General features: G+C 40.6%; 1 protein-coding gene across 1 annotated transcript in view; it reads left to right on the forward strand.

Moving 5' to 3' along the window:
* The window catches only part of rapgef5a (Rap guanine nucleotide exchange factor (GEF) 5a), a 54,530-nt gene extending 36,429 nt beyond the window's left edge, over positions 1-18,101 (forward strand). Inside the window, exons 12-26 of the mRNA XM_059349187.1 lie at positions 4,968-5,046; positions 5,167-5,311; positions 6,982-7,073; positions 7,176-7,206; positions 7,433-7,511; positions 7,845-7,994; positions 8,529-8,626; positions 9,644-9,766; positions 10,178-10,356; positions 10,468-10,558; positions 10,646-10,696; positions 10,846-10,933; positions 11,019-11,083; positions 13,501-13,555; positions 13,887-18,101. Of these exons, the coding sequence (XP_059205170.1) occupies positions 4,968-5,046; positions 5,167-5,311; positions 6,982-7,073; positions 7,176-7,206; positions 7,433-7,511; positions 7,845-7,994; positions 8,529-8,626; positions 9,644-9,766; positions 10,178-10,356; positions 10,468-10,558; positions 10,646-10,696; positions 10,846-10,933; positions 11,019-11,083; positions 13,501-13,555; positions 13,887-14,005 (1,445 nt within the window). The 3' untranslated portion in view covers positions 14,006-18,101. The remainder of the gene's footprint in view (positions 1-4,967; positions 5,047-5,166; positions 5,312-6,981; positions 7,074-7,175; positions 7,207-7,432; positions 7,512-7,844; positions 7,995-8,528; positions 8,627-9,643; positions 9,767-10,177; positions 10,357-10,467; positions 10,559-10,645; positions 10,697-10,845; positions 10,934-11,018; positions 11,084-13,500; positions 13,556-13,886) is intronic.
* The last annotated feature ends 179 nt before the right edge of the window (positions 18,102-18,280 follow it).

Here is an 18,280-nt window from a genome sequence, read left to right on the forward strand (position 1 = left end):
ACTTTTCCCCGTCTCTTTCATTTTCCAACATAGTGGGTTCAAACCTGGGAGGTATGCACTTCCCCTGTCTCTCTGTTTGTGTGTATGAGTGTGTGTGGCTGCATGAGTCAGTCACCACATCCAGGTGCGTGTGAATATTCACTCAGCCAAGTTATTGCCTGTAAATCTGTAAATATGAGGAACATTCAAGAGGTTAAATGCTCTAACGAGTTTGTGAAACGATTCCCTCGGGGTGCTGTCGGCATTTCTGCTGCAAACAATTTCAGTGGGCTGTTAACTGCCATATCTCATTTTCACAATCCTCAAGTCTACCTTATACTTACTGGGTTCATTGAAAGCTAATATCTTGTTTTACCTCGGGAAATGTTCTGTCATTTGCTTCATAGCAGTGTAGTCAGAACATAGACTATAGTGAAAGAAGGGCTGTAACCTGCTGTTTTCACTTTGATTAACTGTAATCATTTTTGCACACAACCAGTTAATGGTTTGGTCTGTAAAATACAAGAAGTCTTGTCTACTTGTTTTGTATAAAAATTAAATTAGCATGTCTGCATACAAAAGCAGAATCCATAGGTAAAAGGTTCTCTATCTTTTTAAGGATCCTTTAAAAGATAGAGACTATACTGGGGACCTGGGGATGTAGAAAAAGTCTTTAGTGCATACATGTGCTAAATTTTTTTATTTTATTTTATTTAACCTTTATTTAACCAGGTCGGTCCCACTGAGACACAAAGACCTCTTTTTCAGGGGAAGCCTGGCCAAGACAGCAGCAGGGTTAAACGTTACAACAATAAGACAGACAGTGCATCATGACAAGAGCAGACAATAAAACATGGACGTACAATAAAATACAAGCAAGCCAGACAACACAGTAAGATAGGCATGGACGGTACAAGATCATGACATCATAAAAAACAAGTGCAAAGGCGATACGAGTCTGCTTCCAGATCTCTCAAGAGTTTTTTAAAGGATGTGAGCGTAATAAGGTCCTGCAGCTTGAGACTGCTCTGGAGCAGATTCCAGGATGAGGGAGCCCGATACATAAAAGCCTGTTTACCGAGTACAGTGCGGACTTTGGGAACAGTCAACCGGTATGTATCGTTGGAACGAAGACTGTAGGTGCTATGGGTCCTGTTAATGTAGTCACACAGGTATGTGGGGAGTAAACCTAGGCCTTATAAATGAAACAATGCCAGTGGGTTAACCTGCGAGCGGCTAAGGACGGCCACTCAACCCGGGCATATAAGGAGCAGTGATGTGTGAGAGCTAAATAAATAAATAAAACACAGATTCAAAAAAATCAAGTAATATGCAATAAAAAATAAAATAAAAAAAATTATATATTATAAAATAATACAAAAAAATTAACAAAACATGAAAATAAATAATAGGCCTAGCCTACAGCATATAGTTTGTATAAATATATAATGATGGATAAAAGTCTTATCATAAAACAAATACAGACTACAACAAACTTTACATGCATATGTCATTATTTATATGTTTCACCTGAAAAGTTTTCAGTGCTACAGACCATATTTCAGTATCTAAAGCATCCAGGTTTCCGTTTTTAGTCCGAGTTGTATTGACCAATCACATTGAACCAGGCTTTGGTTGACTGCATGTGAACAGTCGATGTGAGAGAGCAGGAACGAGAGGCAGGACATATTCCCTGAAATGCAATCTTAGAACCCATTGACTGTCATGTGACGACTCCTAGTAGCTTAACTAACTTAGCACTACTGGCTACTTAAGAAACAATCCGGGAGTTGACGTCGTCCTTCAACTCCCACTCTATTCTCACGATTTAAGTTGCTTATTGGACTGCAATTGGACCCTGAGGCTATATCATTGTCTGAGCGATAGTTGTTGGGTTCCAATATGGATTTGAAGTAATTGTAATGTGAGTTAGTTTAGGTTTTGGTTTAGGCTGTTAAAGTAGGACGATCATTAAAATAGAAACTGATTTCTTGTCATAATCAGCAGATCTTGACTTCTTTGTCCACTGGATGAGAATAGATTAAATTCAGTAACATCCAGGTCCAGTAAAGTAATACTTTTATAAAACCCTGCTCTTGTGCATTTCCACTGTTTTTAAGACAAGGCGCCTTTATGCATCGACTCCTCAGCACCACCAGTTCCCAGCAGTCCACAGGGAGCCATCTCACTGAATTGCAGGAAGCAAACGAAGAAAGAGGGAGAGAGATGAATGTAGGAGAGAGAGAGAGAACTGAGATGGTCTTTGTGGAGGAGGACTGCCTGATATTTATTCACTGAAGACAGAAAAGGCACACTTTTTTTTCATTTTTTCCAAGGAGGTAGAAACAGGGATGCAGATCAAGAGTGTATGTGCATGTTTGGCTGTCTTTGTCTCTGTATCTGTTTGTCTATCTTTCAGTCTATGTGCGCTGAATAAGCATGAGGGTGTGCGTGCCAGTGTGTGTATATGTGTGTGTGTGTAGGCCCTCTGGGGTGGTGCTGAGCATCAGTGTGCCGTTTTAGCGGGCTTAGCTGTGCAGCATGTTGAACAGGCTCGAACACGCTTCCACAGAGAGAGAGCGATTACCCCAACCACCCCTCCCCACGTACACATAAAAAAACACACAACAAAAAACACAGCAGCAGATTACTGCGATTAGTTCAGCACACACACATTTTCTCTCTTTCTTCCTTTCTCTCTCGTATGAGATAAAGTCCCCAAGGTCAGAACTGAATGAGTTATTCATCAGGGTGCTGTGTGTGTGTGTGTGTTTGGGTGTGTGTGCACTGCTGTGTCTGTGAGTGCATGTGTTTGACTTTGTGTGTGCCAGCGGGCAAACGCAGAGGGCATATGTTGAAGATGAAAATGGATATTTATCATCACAGAGAGCTGAGAGAGGGGGAGCGTAGGAGGAGAGCAGTAGCGGAAGTAAATGTAACCGCCGAGAAGGAGAAAATGAAAAATGGGGGTGTAGGGAAGGGGGGCGAGGAGAGTTTGGGATGGAGAAATAAACGACAGAAAAGGGGCCAATAGCGGGTCAAGAAGGAGCTCTACAGAAAGTAAGTCAACAGGGTTTTGAAAAAGTGATAAGCTCAGTCAGACCTGCCTAAAAATATTTCTTCTCAAAAGTTGTATTTTTATTTCTAAAGAGAAGACTGTTGATCAAATATTAACGCCCCAGCCTTTGCTCAGTCTTTTATAATTGATTTCTTTGCTCTCTGCCCGACAGAGCCATATTTGGGTCACACATTTTCCCAGGGAAAGAGTTTGACACCACACACACATGCATGCACACACACACACACACACACACACACACACACACACACACACACACACACAAACACACACACACACACACATACATACACACACACACACACACACACACACACTTCACAGCTCCCTCACACCACCAACAATGGCTCATTACCCATCTGCCACAAGGGCTGTTTATATTCGGTTCTTACCCATTGAACACCTGCTGAGTCTCACACACACACGCACACACACACACACACACACACACACACACACACACACACACACTCCTGCCATCTCAGTTGCACATTAGCTTGCTACACTGATGAATTTCTTTAGTTTTTGAAAGTGTTTTGAATATTCTAATAATATGAACATTAACAATAATACAGAAAAACATATGCAGCCCAATATGTACATAATCATAATAAAGACAAGCAGCTACATACATATTTTTCCGTATATTAAGTCATGTTGTAGGTAGGGATGTGTACCGAATTCGGTACTTTTATAGGTACCGACCGAATTCCTTCGGTACTACCGAGTACCGATTCATGTAAAATCAAACGGTACCATATTTCGGTACCTAAACGGCGTTAGCTTTAAACTGATCATTGATTTCAACCTGTTTTCATTTGATGTCTTTGATTAACAAGCGTGCTGACGATCGCACTATTTTTTATTTTTTTATTTACCTCCTCGTCTGGTCCTGTCTGCTCACCGCGGCCACTAGCTGCTGCCCTCTTCCAGCCCGGCGCAGAGACGAACAGCTCGGCTCTAGGCCTGCTAGCCGCCAGCTGCTATCTCTCCAATGTCTCTACCCAGGCTTGGCCTTCGTCTGCCTCCAGATTGGACCTTCCTTACTCCGTTTGCTCTCTCCATTCTTATGTAGACCAGTCATTAGCAGCTAGCAGCTAGCTGCTATATCTCTGGTCCTCCGCTAATACTCCGCTCTTCAACTCAGGAATATTACCTGCCACTTTACTCCAAACTGCCTCGCTGAAATTAAATCCCTCGGACTCCTGCGTCATCCTCGATATGTGCACAGAGCAGCCCGACTCAACTTTGTTTATTCCAACCATGCTATGCCCACAATACTGTCTGACCAGTGCTCCGCAGCTACGACGTCATCACAACAAATCACACGTGCACTTGCAACTTTTTTTTTTTTCCTCCTCCGTGCACTTGCCACCTGAGAGCGCTCCTCTGCATTCTTTGATAACACTGCAACCTTCATGTTACAAAAAGCACGTTCGCTCAACAATAAAGCACTGCTCATCCTGGATTTTATATTGTTTTGATATATTTTTTAAAGTTTATAATTTGAGAAATAAATATGTTGAATTGAAAAAAAAATGATTTTATTATTAAACAAATTAACATTTATTACCACATAAACAAACGCAAAAGTACCGAATGTGGAAAATGTGAAAGGTACCCATCCCTAGTTGTAGGCTATGTTTCCCTGTTGTGATTATAATATTTGACTGTTTCAATGACTGATGCCATTCTATAGTCGGACCTGTTTGGTCCATCTGGGTCAACCAACGTATTAAGGAGGTCTTTAAAATAACCTGATGTAGGTCTATGGACCGCAACATTATTTTTAGATCTCTGACTGTGAGTGCAGAGGACAGTGTGTTGGAGTCTTAATTCCACAAATAATGAGACCATTTCACCAGTCAAGTTCTTGGAAGTGACTGATGATGTGTTTCCTGTGTTTCAGAAATGCTGCTTGATGACTTCCTGTTGACCTACCTGGTGTTCATGTCCACCAATGACCTCTGTCAAGCCCTGCTGGGACAATATCCTTACTGTCAAACACACGCACACACAGACAAACAAACACAGACAAACACAGACACACACACACCAATTCTTTCAGCCGCCACACTGTTTTGCGTTGTCTCCTTGACTGCTGTCACCTATAGCAGTGTCCGCTGTCGGGGCCAGGAGGAGGGCAAAGACGCCCTCTTCAGAAAGCGAAAGGTACTGCAGCTGGTCTCCCACTGGAGCAGACTCTACAAGGACTTCCTGAAGGAAGAGGAACACGTCAGGAGCTTCATGAAGGTAAGACACTCCTCAGCTTCATCGGTTTGTTTTTCATCTTTCCTTTCACTCTGTGACTTGTATTTCAATGATTTAATGAGTTTGATCCTCTGGTGTCCTTTCACATATGTCACTGAGGAACATAAGAAGCCTCATTCATCTTCATTTGTCTCTCTGTCTTGTTCTAAAATGGGGTTGTCCTTCCTCAAGTACTGCATGACATGACATCAAGCATTTTGCAGAGAGAGACAGGGAGCTGAAAAGTGTGTGTGCATGTGTCTAATCTTTTTGTTTGCTGCGTCTCCTGTTAAAGTGAGCTTCTTCTCTGCAGGGGAAACCTTGTTGATGTTTTTATCTAATCTTTCTGACAAAGCAAACTAATAAAAAAGATAAAGAACACAGGCGCTTTAATGAGGAGTACAACCATAATACAAGGCTGTATGTTTTTCTTAAAACAAGATGAGAATTATTCATATCTAAAAACAAGCAACAAAATTAGCAGAAATGTTATTTTTCTGCCTGCTATCGTACATAAACACAGGACATCGTGGCCATTGAAGACACACACATACAGATTCTTTGTATCAGATTTCTCACAACAAATGCTGCTTGTATCCACAGTGTTCCTGCTATATTTTTACATGTTTGGCTGAATTGGATTTGAATCAGACAGCGACAACCGTGACACAGCGAGAGAGAGACAAACGCGATCACACGTGTACACGTCCACAACAAGCACACACACTCACCAATCACTTGTCCCTCCGTAACCTGGCGGCTCCGTTGCTCAGTGCCGGATTGCCATGGAAACCAAAGTGCGAGGGTTGGCATGGGTATAATCTCATATAGAGTGCGTAACCCAGGTGATAGTTGCCTAGTAACAGAGGAATGAGAGGGGAATTGGGATGGGAGGCTATGGTGGGTCAATGACAGCGATAAGCAGGTGTTTTGGGACGTGCATGCGTGTGTGTGTGTGTGTGTGTGTGTGTGTGTGTGTGTGTGTGTGTGTGTGTGTGTGGATCCTCACAAGTTGCTACTGTTGCTGTCTCTGGAGCTTTCATCCTACTTAATAATTCTCTGCTGAGCACACGCGCAGGCACACGCAGACACAGAGCGTGCCTAGTCACCCATTTAAGTACAAGGTTCAGCATTTGTCTGATGTTTCTTTAATGTAATCTACCTACGCAGCATAGTTTACATTTGATGGTACTCAGTAAATGAGCTGCTAATGCCGTCATCCTCCTTTGTATGTCATACCTTCTCTTTGTCCCTCTTGTCATTAGTTCACTAATTAAACAGCAGTATTTATGAGAATTAGTGTTGAAGACTTAACTTTTTTTTTGTTAACTACCTTAAGGACTACAAGGTTTAAAGTTTACGCCACCCCAAAAAACATTTTATCACTTACATTTGTTATCAATACACATTCTAGTTCTGATATTAAGTTTTATGCATTATAGCTACTACAGCTGTGTGTAGAATGTTGTAACAGCCTCTGTGTGATAAGGAGAGAGTGTAGAAAGATGCTCAGGGACTGAGCATGGTGGAAAGCAGAGACAGAGACTGAAAATATCCAAAGACTAAGGCATTAAGATGCTATTCCTGCTGCCAGTTAACAGCCTTGCTGATTGAAGAAAACAAAAATAAACAAACAAATGTTGTTTTCTCCTCTCTCTCTTTCTCTCTGTTAGACTCTGTACAGGTGTGTTTTAGAAGATCTGTATGAGTTCCCCACACTGGAGAAAGACCTGAAGGAGTTCCAGAAACTTCTGCGTCGCAGACAGTAAGTGTGTTTGTCTCTGCACAAAGACTTGTTCTCTGTGTAATATACGTCTACCTATCACTATAGGTGGGACTCATGGCTGTGCATTTTTCTTTTCTATAGCACTGTGGATGACTGCCCTCCAAACCAAAAGGTAAGCCAGAAAGAGGGAGGATAGTGGATCAGAGGGAATACTTATTACATCTATGCTGCTTGTCATTATCAGCTACAGCTTTTAATCCGTCAAATGTTCCTGAGTGTGTCAGCCTACAGTATGTTGAGTCTGAGCTGTATCGGTGCAGGAACAGATGTTATTGCTGCACCATATTCAGTGAAGATTGAGTATTATTCATCTCCATGTTTCTTCTCCTCTCTGTCAGAGTAAACAAATGTACCAGCAGTTGAGTTTGAAGGAAAACTGTTTGCAGCCCCGAAGCCCACCAACTGATACTAGAGAGGGTGAGTAACAGACACAAGCACGCTCACAAAACACAACACAAAGCACACTGCCCAGGACGGCACACAATTATGCATAATGACAGTCTGTGAGTTTTAATTTCAGCGTGCACATGCAAATTGCTTAAATACAGTGTGTTTTGTTTATTTTGTCTGCTTGAGTACTGTTCTTGACAAAAATTAACTCCAGACTCTTTGTAAATACTTGAGTCTTTTCTACATCTGCTTCTTTATGATTTTTCAGTGTTTTTGTTGTTCCATTTACCGTGTAACATAAACACATTTACAGTACAGTACATTCACTGCTCTATAAACATTTTCCTTCATATTTTCCAGTTATTTGTTGTGTATACGTAAGTGCTGACTCCTACCTGAGTGTCCACACACACCCCTCCCTGGAGGCCCATGAGCTGCTGAGGATTGTGGGTCAGAAGATGGACAGAGCAGAGGAAGAGATGGTGCTTGCTGTGGCTTCGCACACTGGAGGTACACACTCAAACACACAAAGAAATGCATGCCAAGGTCAAGTTTGCATTCTTAACTTGGAGTGACAGTAACTGGATCTTCAACCAATCATTGATTGAGGCCAACTATTTTAACCACTCAACCATTTCTGATTTACTTTTGGGTATTTCAACCATTACAATTAGCTTTCCATATTAACCAGATATCCTGTTATTGGAGCTATTCACCTATTTGTTCATTTATTTGACCTGATGTTACTATTCCAACCATTTATTTGTTACTTATTGTCTGTTTATTTCCCAATTACATTTAGTAATATTTCAACAGTTTATTATTTATTCTTAGCTGACTATGTGTTGCTTTTAGCTATGTATTTTAATAATCCATCCATCCATTTCTTAGCTTTTTTTTATCAGTTGAGCCGCTCCACTACAGAAGTACACCCTGGGGTACAAGTACCCCTGGTTGGGGATCAGTGTTCTACGCTCTTGGCTCTAAATTGTTCCCATCTCTCTCTCCTTCTCTTTCCTTTTCTGCACATATTTGTCTCTGTAGAGCGGAGGCTGTTACAGCCCAGTGACTGTGTGTATTCAGAGTCTATGACCCCACAGGGAAAGCTTGTGGTCTGTCGCAGGGATCTCACAGAGATTCTGGTATGTAAATATTTCTCTGTTTGTGCTTCTGTCTTTGTGCAACACTCAATTTTTACAGGCATTTATGGAGGCGAAGGATGCAACTTGTAGATTTAAAAGCAAACCATGACCTCTGAAATATGTGATTATTTGGGCATTTGCGGCTTTTGATATTGTTCCCTGCCTTTTTATCATCTTCTGGCTAAATCATGCATGAAAATAAACATTCCAAATCCCCAACTGACATATTTTCAGTGTTACGACGAGCCATGCATTATAAGCGAACTGGAAAGACTTAGGCCAGGTGATTGTTATTAACTCTGACTCAACAGGAGAGAAAAGGTGCGAGCCGCAATTATTTTGTTGTTGCCCAACTGTGACTGCAGGATTTGAAAGTGCTGTATCAGGACAAAAAGTGTTGGTCTATAATGGCATGTTTTCACAGTGGAGCTTTAGTTGTGAATCCTCAAAAAATATTGCAATATTTGGCCTTTTTCAAACTACAGTTCTTGGGATTTACACCTTGGGATTTGGTTTCTTTGGGACAAGTCTATTTAGAAGTATTTCATGAAAAACCAGTTCATGCTCTACATTAGATCTACTGTCTAGCCAGTAGGCTTGTAGGCATGTAATGTTTAGTTTTATTTAACATATAGTCTGCTCAGTTACTGGTCAATAGTCAGGCTCACAAATGCAGAATTTGAGTAAAACCTGTAACCAGAACTGGAAGGAACAATTGTGTTTTAAGAATCACAGCTCCCTTCTCAGCTTTCACTTCAGCTTGTTTGCAGGCAGGAGGCACTTGCTGTAATGGCTCTGTGCTATATTGTTTCCTATGAACACTGTGTTGTCTGAATCCCCCCAGAGCCTCATTGTTCTGTCGGTTATTATGTGAGATATTGTTGCAACTGCTTATTTAGAGATGGCCCTATTGCTGTAGATAGACCGCACCTGTGTTTATGTATGTACAGTATGTGCTATATTTTTGTGTATGCATTGTCTTTCTATGTACTAACCGAAATGTATTTGTGTGTGCAGCCTCCTTTAACGGACAGTGCTGAGCTAAGCAGGAGGCCGGTGCGACTCTTAGGTATCAACACCTGGGATGTGGCAGCTGCTCTCACACACCTGGACTGGAGCCTTTTCAAATCCATTCACGAGGTACACACACATATATGCATATGTGGTGTGAGCACATCTTTTATAATTCATATTCATGACAGAAATTGCTGGAACATAAGCATTAAAGATGCAAATGCTGTACAAGACTTGCGGGATCATGAGTACAGAAAGTCTTCTTGTAGCTGAGCGGCTATTAGGAGGAGCTGAATATGTCTTGTGATATAGTACAGATGAAGAGACACAGGCTGCATCTTACACGGTTATGTGGTAGTTACTGTATTTTTAGAAAATATAGACAACATTTTCCCACTCTCATTACTGCTATTCTCTGTTTTATGTGAGTAAAATGATGTATTTTTGGGGGGTATAGGCTGTTGTTGGGACAAAATGAGCACCTCGGGTTCTAGAAATGTGTCCTTTGACTCACACTCTACCTCCCTCCACATGCAGCAAGAGCTGGCGTACTACACTCTAAGCCGTGTACCTGGTACCGGCCACATGGCGGCGCTCTCAGTCCTGCTCCAGCGCTGTAACGAGGTCCAGCAGTGGGTCATGTCCGAGGTGCTCATGTGTGTTTCGCTCAACAAGAGAGTTCAGCTGCTCAAGAAATTCATCAAGATCGCTGCTCAGTAAGAAAACACACTCACACACTAAGAAATATTCATGAATAAAAGTGCATATGCATCAAGATTTCTATGCATTATGATGTATTTTTACATTTTATTTTTTTGTATGTGTAGTTGTAAAGCCCAAAGAAATTTGAACTCTGCATTTGCCATCATCATGGGTCTTAACACAGCAGCTGTCAGCCGACTCAACCAAACCTGGGAGGTAAGTGTGTATGTTGTTGCTTTAAGTGTTTTACATACATTTCTTTGTATTTAAAACCCAATTATGACGAAACAATTATCTTTTCAGAAATGTCCAGGGAAGTTCAAGAAGCTTTTCTCAGAGTTGGAGCTCATCACGGTGAGACTCACTCAACAGATGGCGATAGATGAAGAGCCTGAAATATTTATCTTTATGACTTGATAATGACATCTTGAAATCTCCATTTACAATCCTTTTCTTTAACTCTGCTTTCTCTCTTTCTTCATTCCCCCGCAATCTTTCTTCAGGATCCATCTCTGAACCACAAAGCCTACAGGGAAGCCTTCAAGAAGATGAAGCCTCCTAAAATCCCCTTCATGCCTCTTCTCCTGAAAGGTATCATCTATAACCAACCACACACACACACTTTATTGTTTTTGGTGAATGAACCAATAAAAATACACTTATTCTCTGCTCTTAGATATCACCTTTATCCATGAGGGAAATAAGACCTTCCACGACAACCTTGTCAACTTTGAGAAGCTGGTGAGTTGAGTGAATTTTGTTTTTCAGCAAGACCACATTAAATGAGTGAGCAGACTATATAAATTGTCTAGTAACTACATTTATAACAAAATGAAATGCATCATCATTGATTGATCACATAAATGCTAAATGCATTCAGTTGTGTGGCATTCTGTTACAGTTTGCCTCTAATTCACACACACACACACACACACACACACACACACACACACACACACACACGACAGCGAGCTACCATGCAAGGTGCTGGCCTAGCCAGCAGAAGCAATTTGGGGTTTAGTGTCTTGCCCGAGGGCACTTTGTGTACGGGAGGAGCTGGGGATAAACTGCCAACCGAGTGATGAGGGGATGACCAGCTCCACCCACTGAGCCACAGCTGCTCCCATCATACATTAGTTTCACAGTAATTAATCAGAGCAGAATGTTGCCAAAAAGAAAAAAATAGGGAAAAACTTTCAGATTTTTCACAAGTTGGGAGAGGAGGTAACAAATATCCCAGAGGTAAAGAGGTCTATGAGAAAGTGACCCTACTTCTCACTTGATTTAATACCTGAGTTAACATTTTCAAGATGAGTAAATGATCTGATTACTAGTTTCAAGTCTTCTTCACTACAGCATGATGTTCATTTTGTAAATGATGGTCCCGTTTAGAGTAAAAAAGACGTTAGAGCAGGGTTTGGTTTACGGCACGTCCACCCTGTGATTGACAGGTCGCTATCAAGGCACACTGTGTCTTTTCGTCTTAGAACTTGAACCCTTTTCACAGTGTGTCTTCACTTTATGAAAGTTAATTGTGATATTTTGGTCCCCTATGAATACCTTGTTCAGCGTTCAGTTGTACTATCAGACACTCAAGGATTCTGCTGTTCATTTCTGAACCTTGCAAACCGAGCTCGCTAGCAATTACTTCATCCCTCTCGTCCAAATATCATCATTCTGGCTGCAGAAAAACAAGATTGCAACAAGCAAAATGCCAAACTTCAAAACGGTGGCTATGTACACTATATATTATATATATATATATACAGTCTATGGTTATCATGAGGTGCTAATATATGAGGAAAACAAGCTCAACACAGGCTGAAGCTAGTCTGATAAACCACAAGCCGGGGAAGCTCTGTGTATTTTATGTAGCCAGCCACCTAGTGAAGCAGTCACTGTTTTCTTTGTCTTAATAAACATCCATGTAGCGCTGCAAAGAAGTTGAACAGCAGCAACCTCGCTCAAATTCCTTGTTGCCTTTGTAAAAACTACCACGGAAATAATCCGACCTGTTTGAAGAGCGTTGCTTTAAATGCATCACTGCCAATTTTAATTAGAATCACTCCTGGGTGGTAGTAGAAGAAAACATTGAAACAAGATTACTGGCTAGCTAATCAGTCCCGGTCATTAAAACTCTAGTTCTCATTAGTGGAAAGGAGGTGAATTTGTCAGGTCTGAGAGTAGCAAACTGCCGCAGGAGTGCTGTTTCACATCAACAAGTTGATTGATCAGTTGAAACCTTTATTTATACAGGGGAAATTAACTGAGACCAAGCTCTGTGTTGCAAGGGTGCAATATTTCCTGCTGACTTTCTCGTGAAAGCACAGTCACTGAAAGTAGAACTGTTACTTGTTTTCAGGCATTTTTGCCATAAAAACAAAAACAAAATAGTCAAGGTTCAGTATGTGTCAGCTGAGGTAGCAGCTTGTTCACATTTTAAATACAATAACTGCTGAGACGTTTTATAATTAGTGCTATTGGACAATACACATCTACCCTTAAACATTAGATATCGGACTGTTTGGTCTTACACTAATGCCCTCCTGACAGGCTGCCAGCCTGCTCAGTAAAACCGCTTCAGATGATCCAGAACGCGGCGGCGCGTCTGGTCTACAACCAGCCAAAAAGGTCACATGTCACTCCGCTGCTCATTGAGCTCCACTGGCTACCTGTTGCAGCCCGCATCAAATTCAAATCTCTAATGCTGGCCTACAAAGTTGTCTCTGGTACTGCTTCTACCTACCTGAACTCCCTGATTCAGACATATGCTACCTCACGACCGCTGCGCTCTTCCAATGAACGGCGCCTGGCTCTGCCCCCCGTTGGTCCAAGGCAATCCAGACTCTTTGCACTTCTTGTTCCCCGCTGGTGGAACACACTACCAGTTCCTACCAGAGCAGGGGCGTCCCTCTCTACCTTTAAAAAACTCCTGAAGACCCAGCTCTTCAGAGAGCATCTTCTCTCCTAGACCACATGATAAGTCTACTCCTCAAAGAATTGTCACTAGCACTAATAGCTCTTATTGCACTATACCTTGATTGTTTGCTTTTTACTCTTCCTGTAAGTCGCTTTGGATAAAAGCGTCTGCTAAATGACTAAATGTAAATGTAATGTAAATGTACACTGATGCAACATGTGTTCTTCTGAACCAACAGCATATGATCGCAGACACGGTGAGAATGATTCGCCACTGCCAAAGCGACCAGCCAGGTGAGTCTTTGACCTTCTGAGTGAATTATCTTGGTGCAATTATAAGACAGGCTTACTTAGATGGCCTTTTCAGGCTTGTTTTGGATGAAGTATAAATGCTTGTATCCATTTATTTGTGAGGAATCTACCGCCATCTGCAGCTAAGTTAGTGCACTGCATCTTTGCTGCTCAGTTTTTTCTTACAGTTTCTAAGCAACCATTTCCAGACAGTCCTTTACTCTCTTTATACGGCCATAATACAGTCTGTGTTTGTACCAAATGTGTGTGAATGCGTGTCGCAGCGAAAACTCTCGAGTGTGACTAATGTTTGTGTTTTGAATTTGTCTCTTAGGCAACGAGGTAATCGGGGTCGACAGTGCGGAGGTGAGGGCGAGCGTTCAATACCTGCACATTATCGACAATCAACAGACGCTTTTCGAGCTGTCACACAAGCTGGAGCCCCGTGCTTAAAGGCGCACACACACAAATACCCTTATAGGCACACACACAAACACAGTTGACACACAGCACAGAGGAAATTCTAGCACCAAGTATGTGTGACATGGAGGACGAGAAAAAAATGCCACACACTCACACATACACTGCAACAAAATCTCACCACCAGCAGTGGTGCCAAGTGGACAATAAGGTGCCATGAGTTCTGAGGAACCCCATGAAAACACAGAGCTGCACTCTGCCTGTTCTCTGAAGGCTTTTTAACATGCGTTTATAAAGGATTCATGGTTAAATAATTTAAGTCCGTACACGCTTTGTGAACTGTGTACAGGAAAGAAATACTGTGCAGCAAAACGGAAGTTTGCCAAACTGAGACAAAGAGAAGAGGAGGCTGTAATTAGTTTGTACAGTATCTATTGGACTGAATATGCCCTTGTTTTTGTTCTTGTGATGAGCTTTTTGTTATTTATGAACCTGTTTAGCAGGTGGAATGTTCCTTTTATTTCTGTCATTCAAGTCTCGTCCCGCCCCGGAGGTCAACAAGGACTTGATAGCCTCTTCATAGTTTCAGTTACAACCACAAAACAATCCGTAGAGGAGTTAGATGTGTTTATAACCTGATGGCTAGCATCTGCCCCATCGATGGGTGTCATATGATTTCATCACATACCTGCCTCTTCACGCATGTATCCAGGATACATGCCATAGTTATTTAGGTGTATGATGTGGAGCTTTTTTGGTTATTGTGTCGTAGCATATTATGTAACGCAAGCAGCAACCAGGGCTTTAACACTTTTCTCTTTTCTCACAGAGGCTCAGTCTTTTAGCTAAAAATGTGAGTAAAAAAATGTGCAGCAGTATCTTATATGTGGAGGAAACACTGTGAGAGAATTTAATTGACTGACACGTTGAAATTTGAAACACTAAAGCTCTCCTGAATGAGTTAAAACTGTTGACGAATAGTGAACAATTCTCTTAGTTTCCACTTTAAAGTCCTGGTTGACTTTTAGCCAAACACTCCTCATGCACTCTTCTCTATGATGTTTTTGTGTGAACAGATAATGATAATTTTACATTGTATATAATAATATGGACCTATACATTTTTCAGTGCCAAATGTCACATTGAGTCCTGCAGCGTAGATGTACTGTAGAGCACTTGGTTTGTTGATTTTCTTGAATGAGCCCTGGAACCAGGTCTGCTCCATGATCACGTAAAGCAGATCAGACTCCTCGCAGAGATGCTTTCTGACATTACGTTGACTGATTTCAGGGTGTGTGATGGTATCCCACTCCCGGGTTGCTATGGAAACACAGCCTCATCACAGAGCCATTTTTCTTTTTGACAAATCCTTGAGTTATATTGTGTCGACAGATAAGTCAAGCACCACAGAGCTTTGTTAAGAAATAGCTTTATTCAACAAAATCATGTTCATGAAGAGATTTTGACATTATGACTGAAAACATCACTTCATTCAGAAGTGGTGTCGTGTAAACTGTCTGTGAAAATCATCACAGGGTGTGGACAGAATAACAGAAACACAAGGCCGCTGTAGTAAGACTGTCTGATAGGAGCTTTACAGCTTTTGTTTACGCATTACTTACATTTATCACAAAGGTTGTCACAAGACCAGAACTTTAAACTTTAATGCAATAGTACAATTAAACAGTGATACTCTATACATTTTTGATACCACGGCAAAAATAATGTAAACAAAATATAATAAATATTTTAAATATTTCTTTTTTTTTTAAACTTTTTCTGTAAAACAAACAACAACCTGTATACAATGCTGGTACAGAAAAAGATACTGAAATCAACACATTTAGAATTTGAATTGTAATTGCCATTAATATTAGTATTAATACTTTTTTCTCTGCCTTGTAGACCTACACATTCAGGTTGTGATATTGTTTTTAGTTTTATTTCTTGAAATTATTATTATTTTTATTTCTTGTTAAAAAACAATTTTCCTATCTTCTGTACTTTGATACTTTCGGATGTATAATTAATGAAGATTGTATCATTTTCAACATGTGGTATCAAAAAAGTATGGAATGATCGATCATTTTGACAACCTTGGCTATCCCTCTGATTATTTTGGCCCTCCGACGACATATTGGTTGGACAAAAAATTATTTCTGAACCAAGCAAATCCTCAAACAAATTCCCATTGACATGGCCATGACATCTATTTGATATTCAAATCACAGAGGGACCAGCCTGCCTTGTTGCTAATCTCAGTCTGTAGTCACCAGGAAAGAAATGCAGCATAGAATGAGGGGAATCATTCAGAAATGATATACATAGAAATTAAGACAAGAAACGCACCTTTTAGTACCACAACATCACATCTGTCAGACCTCATTAGTGTTTGTGTTATTTTGTCCTCGCCCTGTATCTGTCCATGCATAACCTGTCACTTGAGTGGTACATTTCTGCTGAGTAAGAGGAAACATCCCAAAGTGAGATTTCTAAATGTTATGTAGCGATGCATGTCTGGCATTGTTTGGATAGTTATAAAACATGGGGGGTAACGTGCAATACAGTAGAAATGTTGTTGCCACAAGTGTTCATGGTCATTTCAACAGCAAGCCTTTCAGAGCACAGAGCTGCTTCTCCTGCACACCACACTGAATCAAACAGACAAGGGAAGACTGAAGATTTATTTGACAGCTTAAGTGCCAAAACAGCTTTGGTTCATTACAAGAAAAAGATCAAAGGTGATGTTCAGGTGAAGACTCACTTTTAAATATAATTTGTGCAGCTTACTCACTGTCTGTGCATTAACAGCTTGTTCACAGACAGACTCTCACCTGTTGTTGTCACCAGCACGTCACCAATGCTCTGACACTGAATGTGGAGTTTTGTGGACACTATTACAGTCACACAGATTGATTCATTTAAATTTAAAGCCAACTTGAGCCATTTAAATATTTGATATTATGCTGTGGATATAAAATCTAGAGAAGTCTATTTTCACGTGAGTCTTGAGATTGTTCATCCCCAGGAATTATTCATATCCACACATATTGCATAAACCATTTAAGATTATAGGAAAAACATTAATACATTCTGAGAGTGGATTTTCCTTTAAAGAGAGACTATGTAATTTTTGTTGTGCATTGTGGTTTCCACAGACAGTTATTGGATGATGCTAAAAGAATTAGTGGAGATGAGTTTAAAAGGTTTTTTTCATAAAACAATTTATTGTGTTGAGTTCAGCTTTTCCTTTGTACGCAAGAGGATCACTGTGCTATTTCTTCTCTGCAAAGTTACATAGTCTCGTTTTAAAGATGCTTTTTGTGAAACAGTCAGTGATTCTTTGACCTCTACAGAGCTGATGAATCAGAGCCATGGTCTGTTCATATTCAGTGTCATAGAAAGACCTTGTGGTCCTCATTTTTACTATCAACCTGTACATGACGCACACATGCACAAACACACCTCTGCTCATTGTGTTCAAAGAGCAGAATAGTTGTGCTGTATTACTTATTTATTGTAAGATATTGTTTATTTAAGTATTTCTGAGGTGACAAAAGTTAATGTGCCATGTTCAGGGGTTCAACAAAGTGGAAGTTCATTCTTAAGAAGAGAAGAGGTTTGTGATTTGAAGCTGCAATGCTGGAATGTAAAAGTGTTGTTATGTTTTGTGGCCACTTGAGGGCAGCAGAGAGCAAGGTAGTATGATGACGCTCGTCTCTTTCCTCAGGGGGCAAATGCTGTAATGGACAGGAAACCAACAGGAAAGTGTAGTTAGTGTTTTATCGGCTGTTGTCATGACTGTGTAAAGTTACCTTTTTTTAAGCTGTTGTTTAAAACCTGTTTGCATGTTAAAAACAAAAAACACAAAGTTCACAATGCAAGGGAGGACACATTGAAGGCTTTGTACTACTGTAATATTGTTGATGTGTAAATATATATGCCTATGTTTGGTATGTTGTTATTATTTATCAGTTGTAAATGAAAAAAAAAAAAAGTCAACCACAAAGCAATACGTCTCCCCTTGTGTCCCCTCAACCTTCTGACAGCTGAAGCCACATGTCTTTTCTAATGCAGCGTTTTACTATGTCAACATTTGACTGAAATAAATAAATTATAGGTTTTATGTGACATCTCTAGGTGAGCTTGTGGTCATTTTTGGGCTTGTATTTAGATACTGTGTAGTTGTGTACAAATAAAATGTTTGCCAAGTGAATCCGACCAATGATAACACACCAACAGTGCAGACACCCTCAAGAACTTTAACCCTGCTGATAAATCAACACCCAGAAAGAAGGAGGATGGATG

This window comes from Centropristis striata, chromosome 14 (genome assembly GCF_030273125.1).
Source record: "Centropristis striata isolate RG_2023a ecotype Rhode Island chromosome 14, C.striata_1.0, whole genome shotgun sequence".
Lineage (NCBI taxonomy): Eukaryota > Metazoa > Chordata > Actinopteri > Perciformes > Serranidae > Centropristis > Centropristis striata.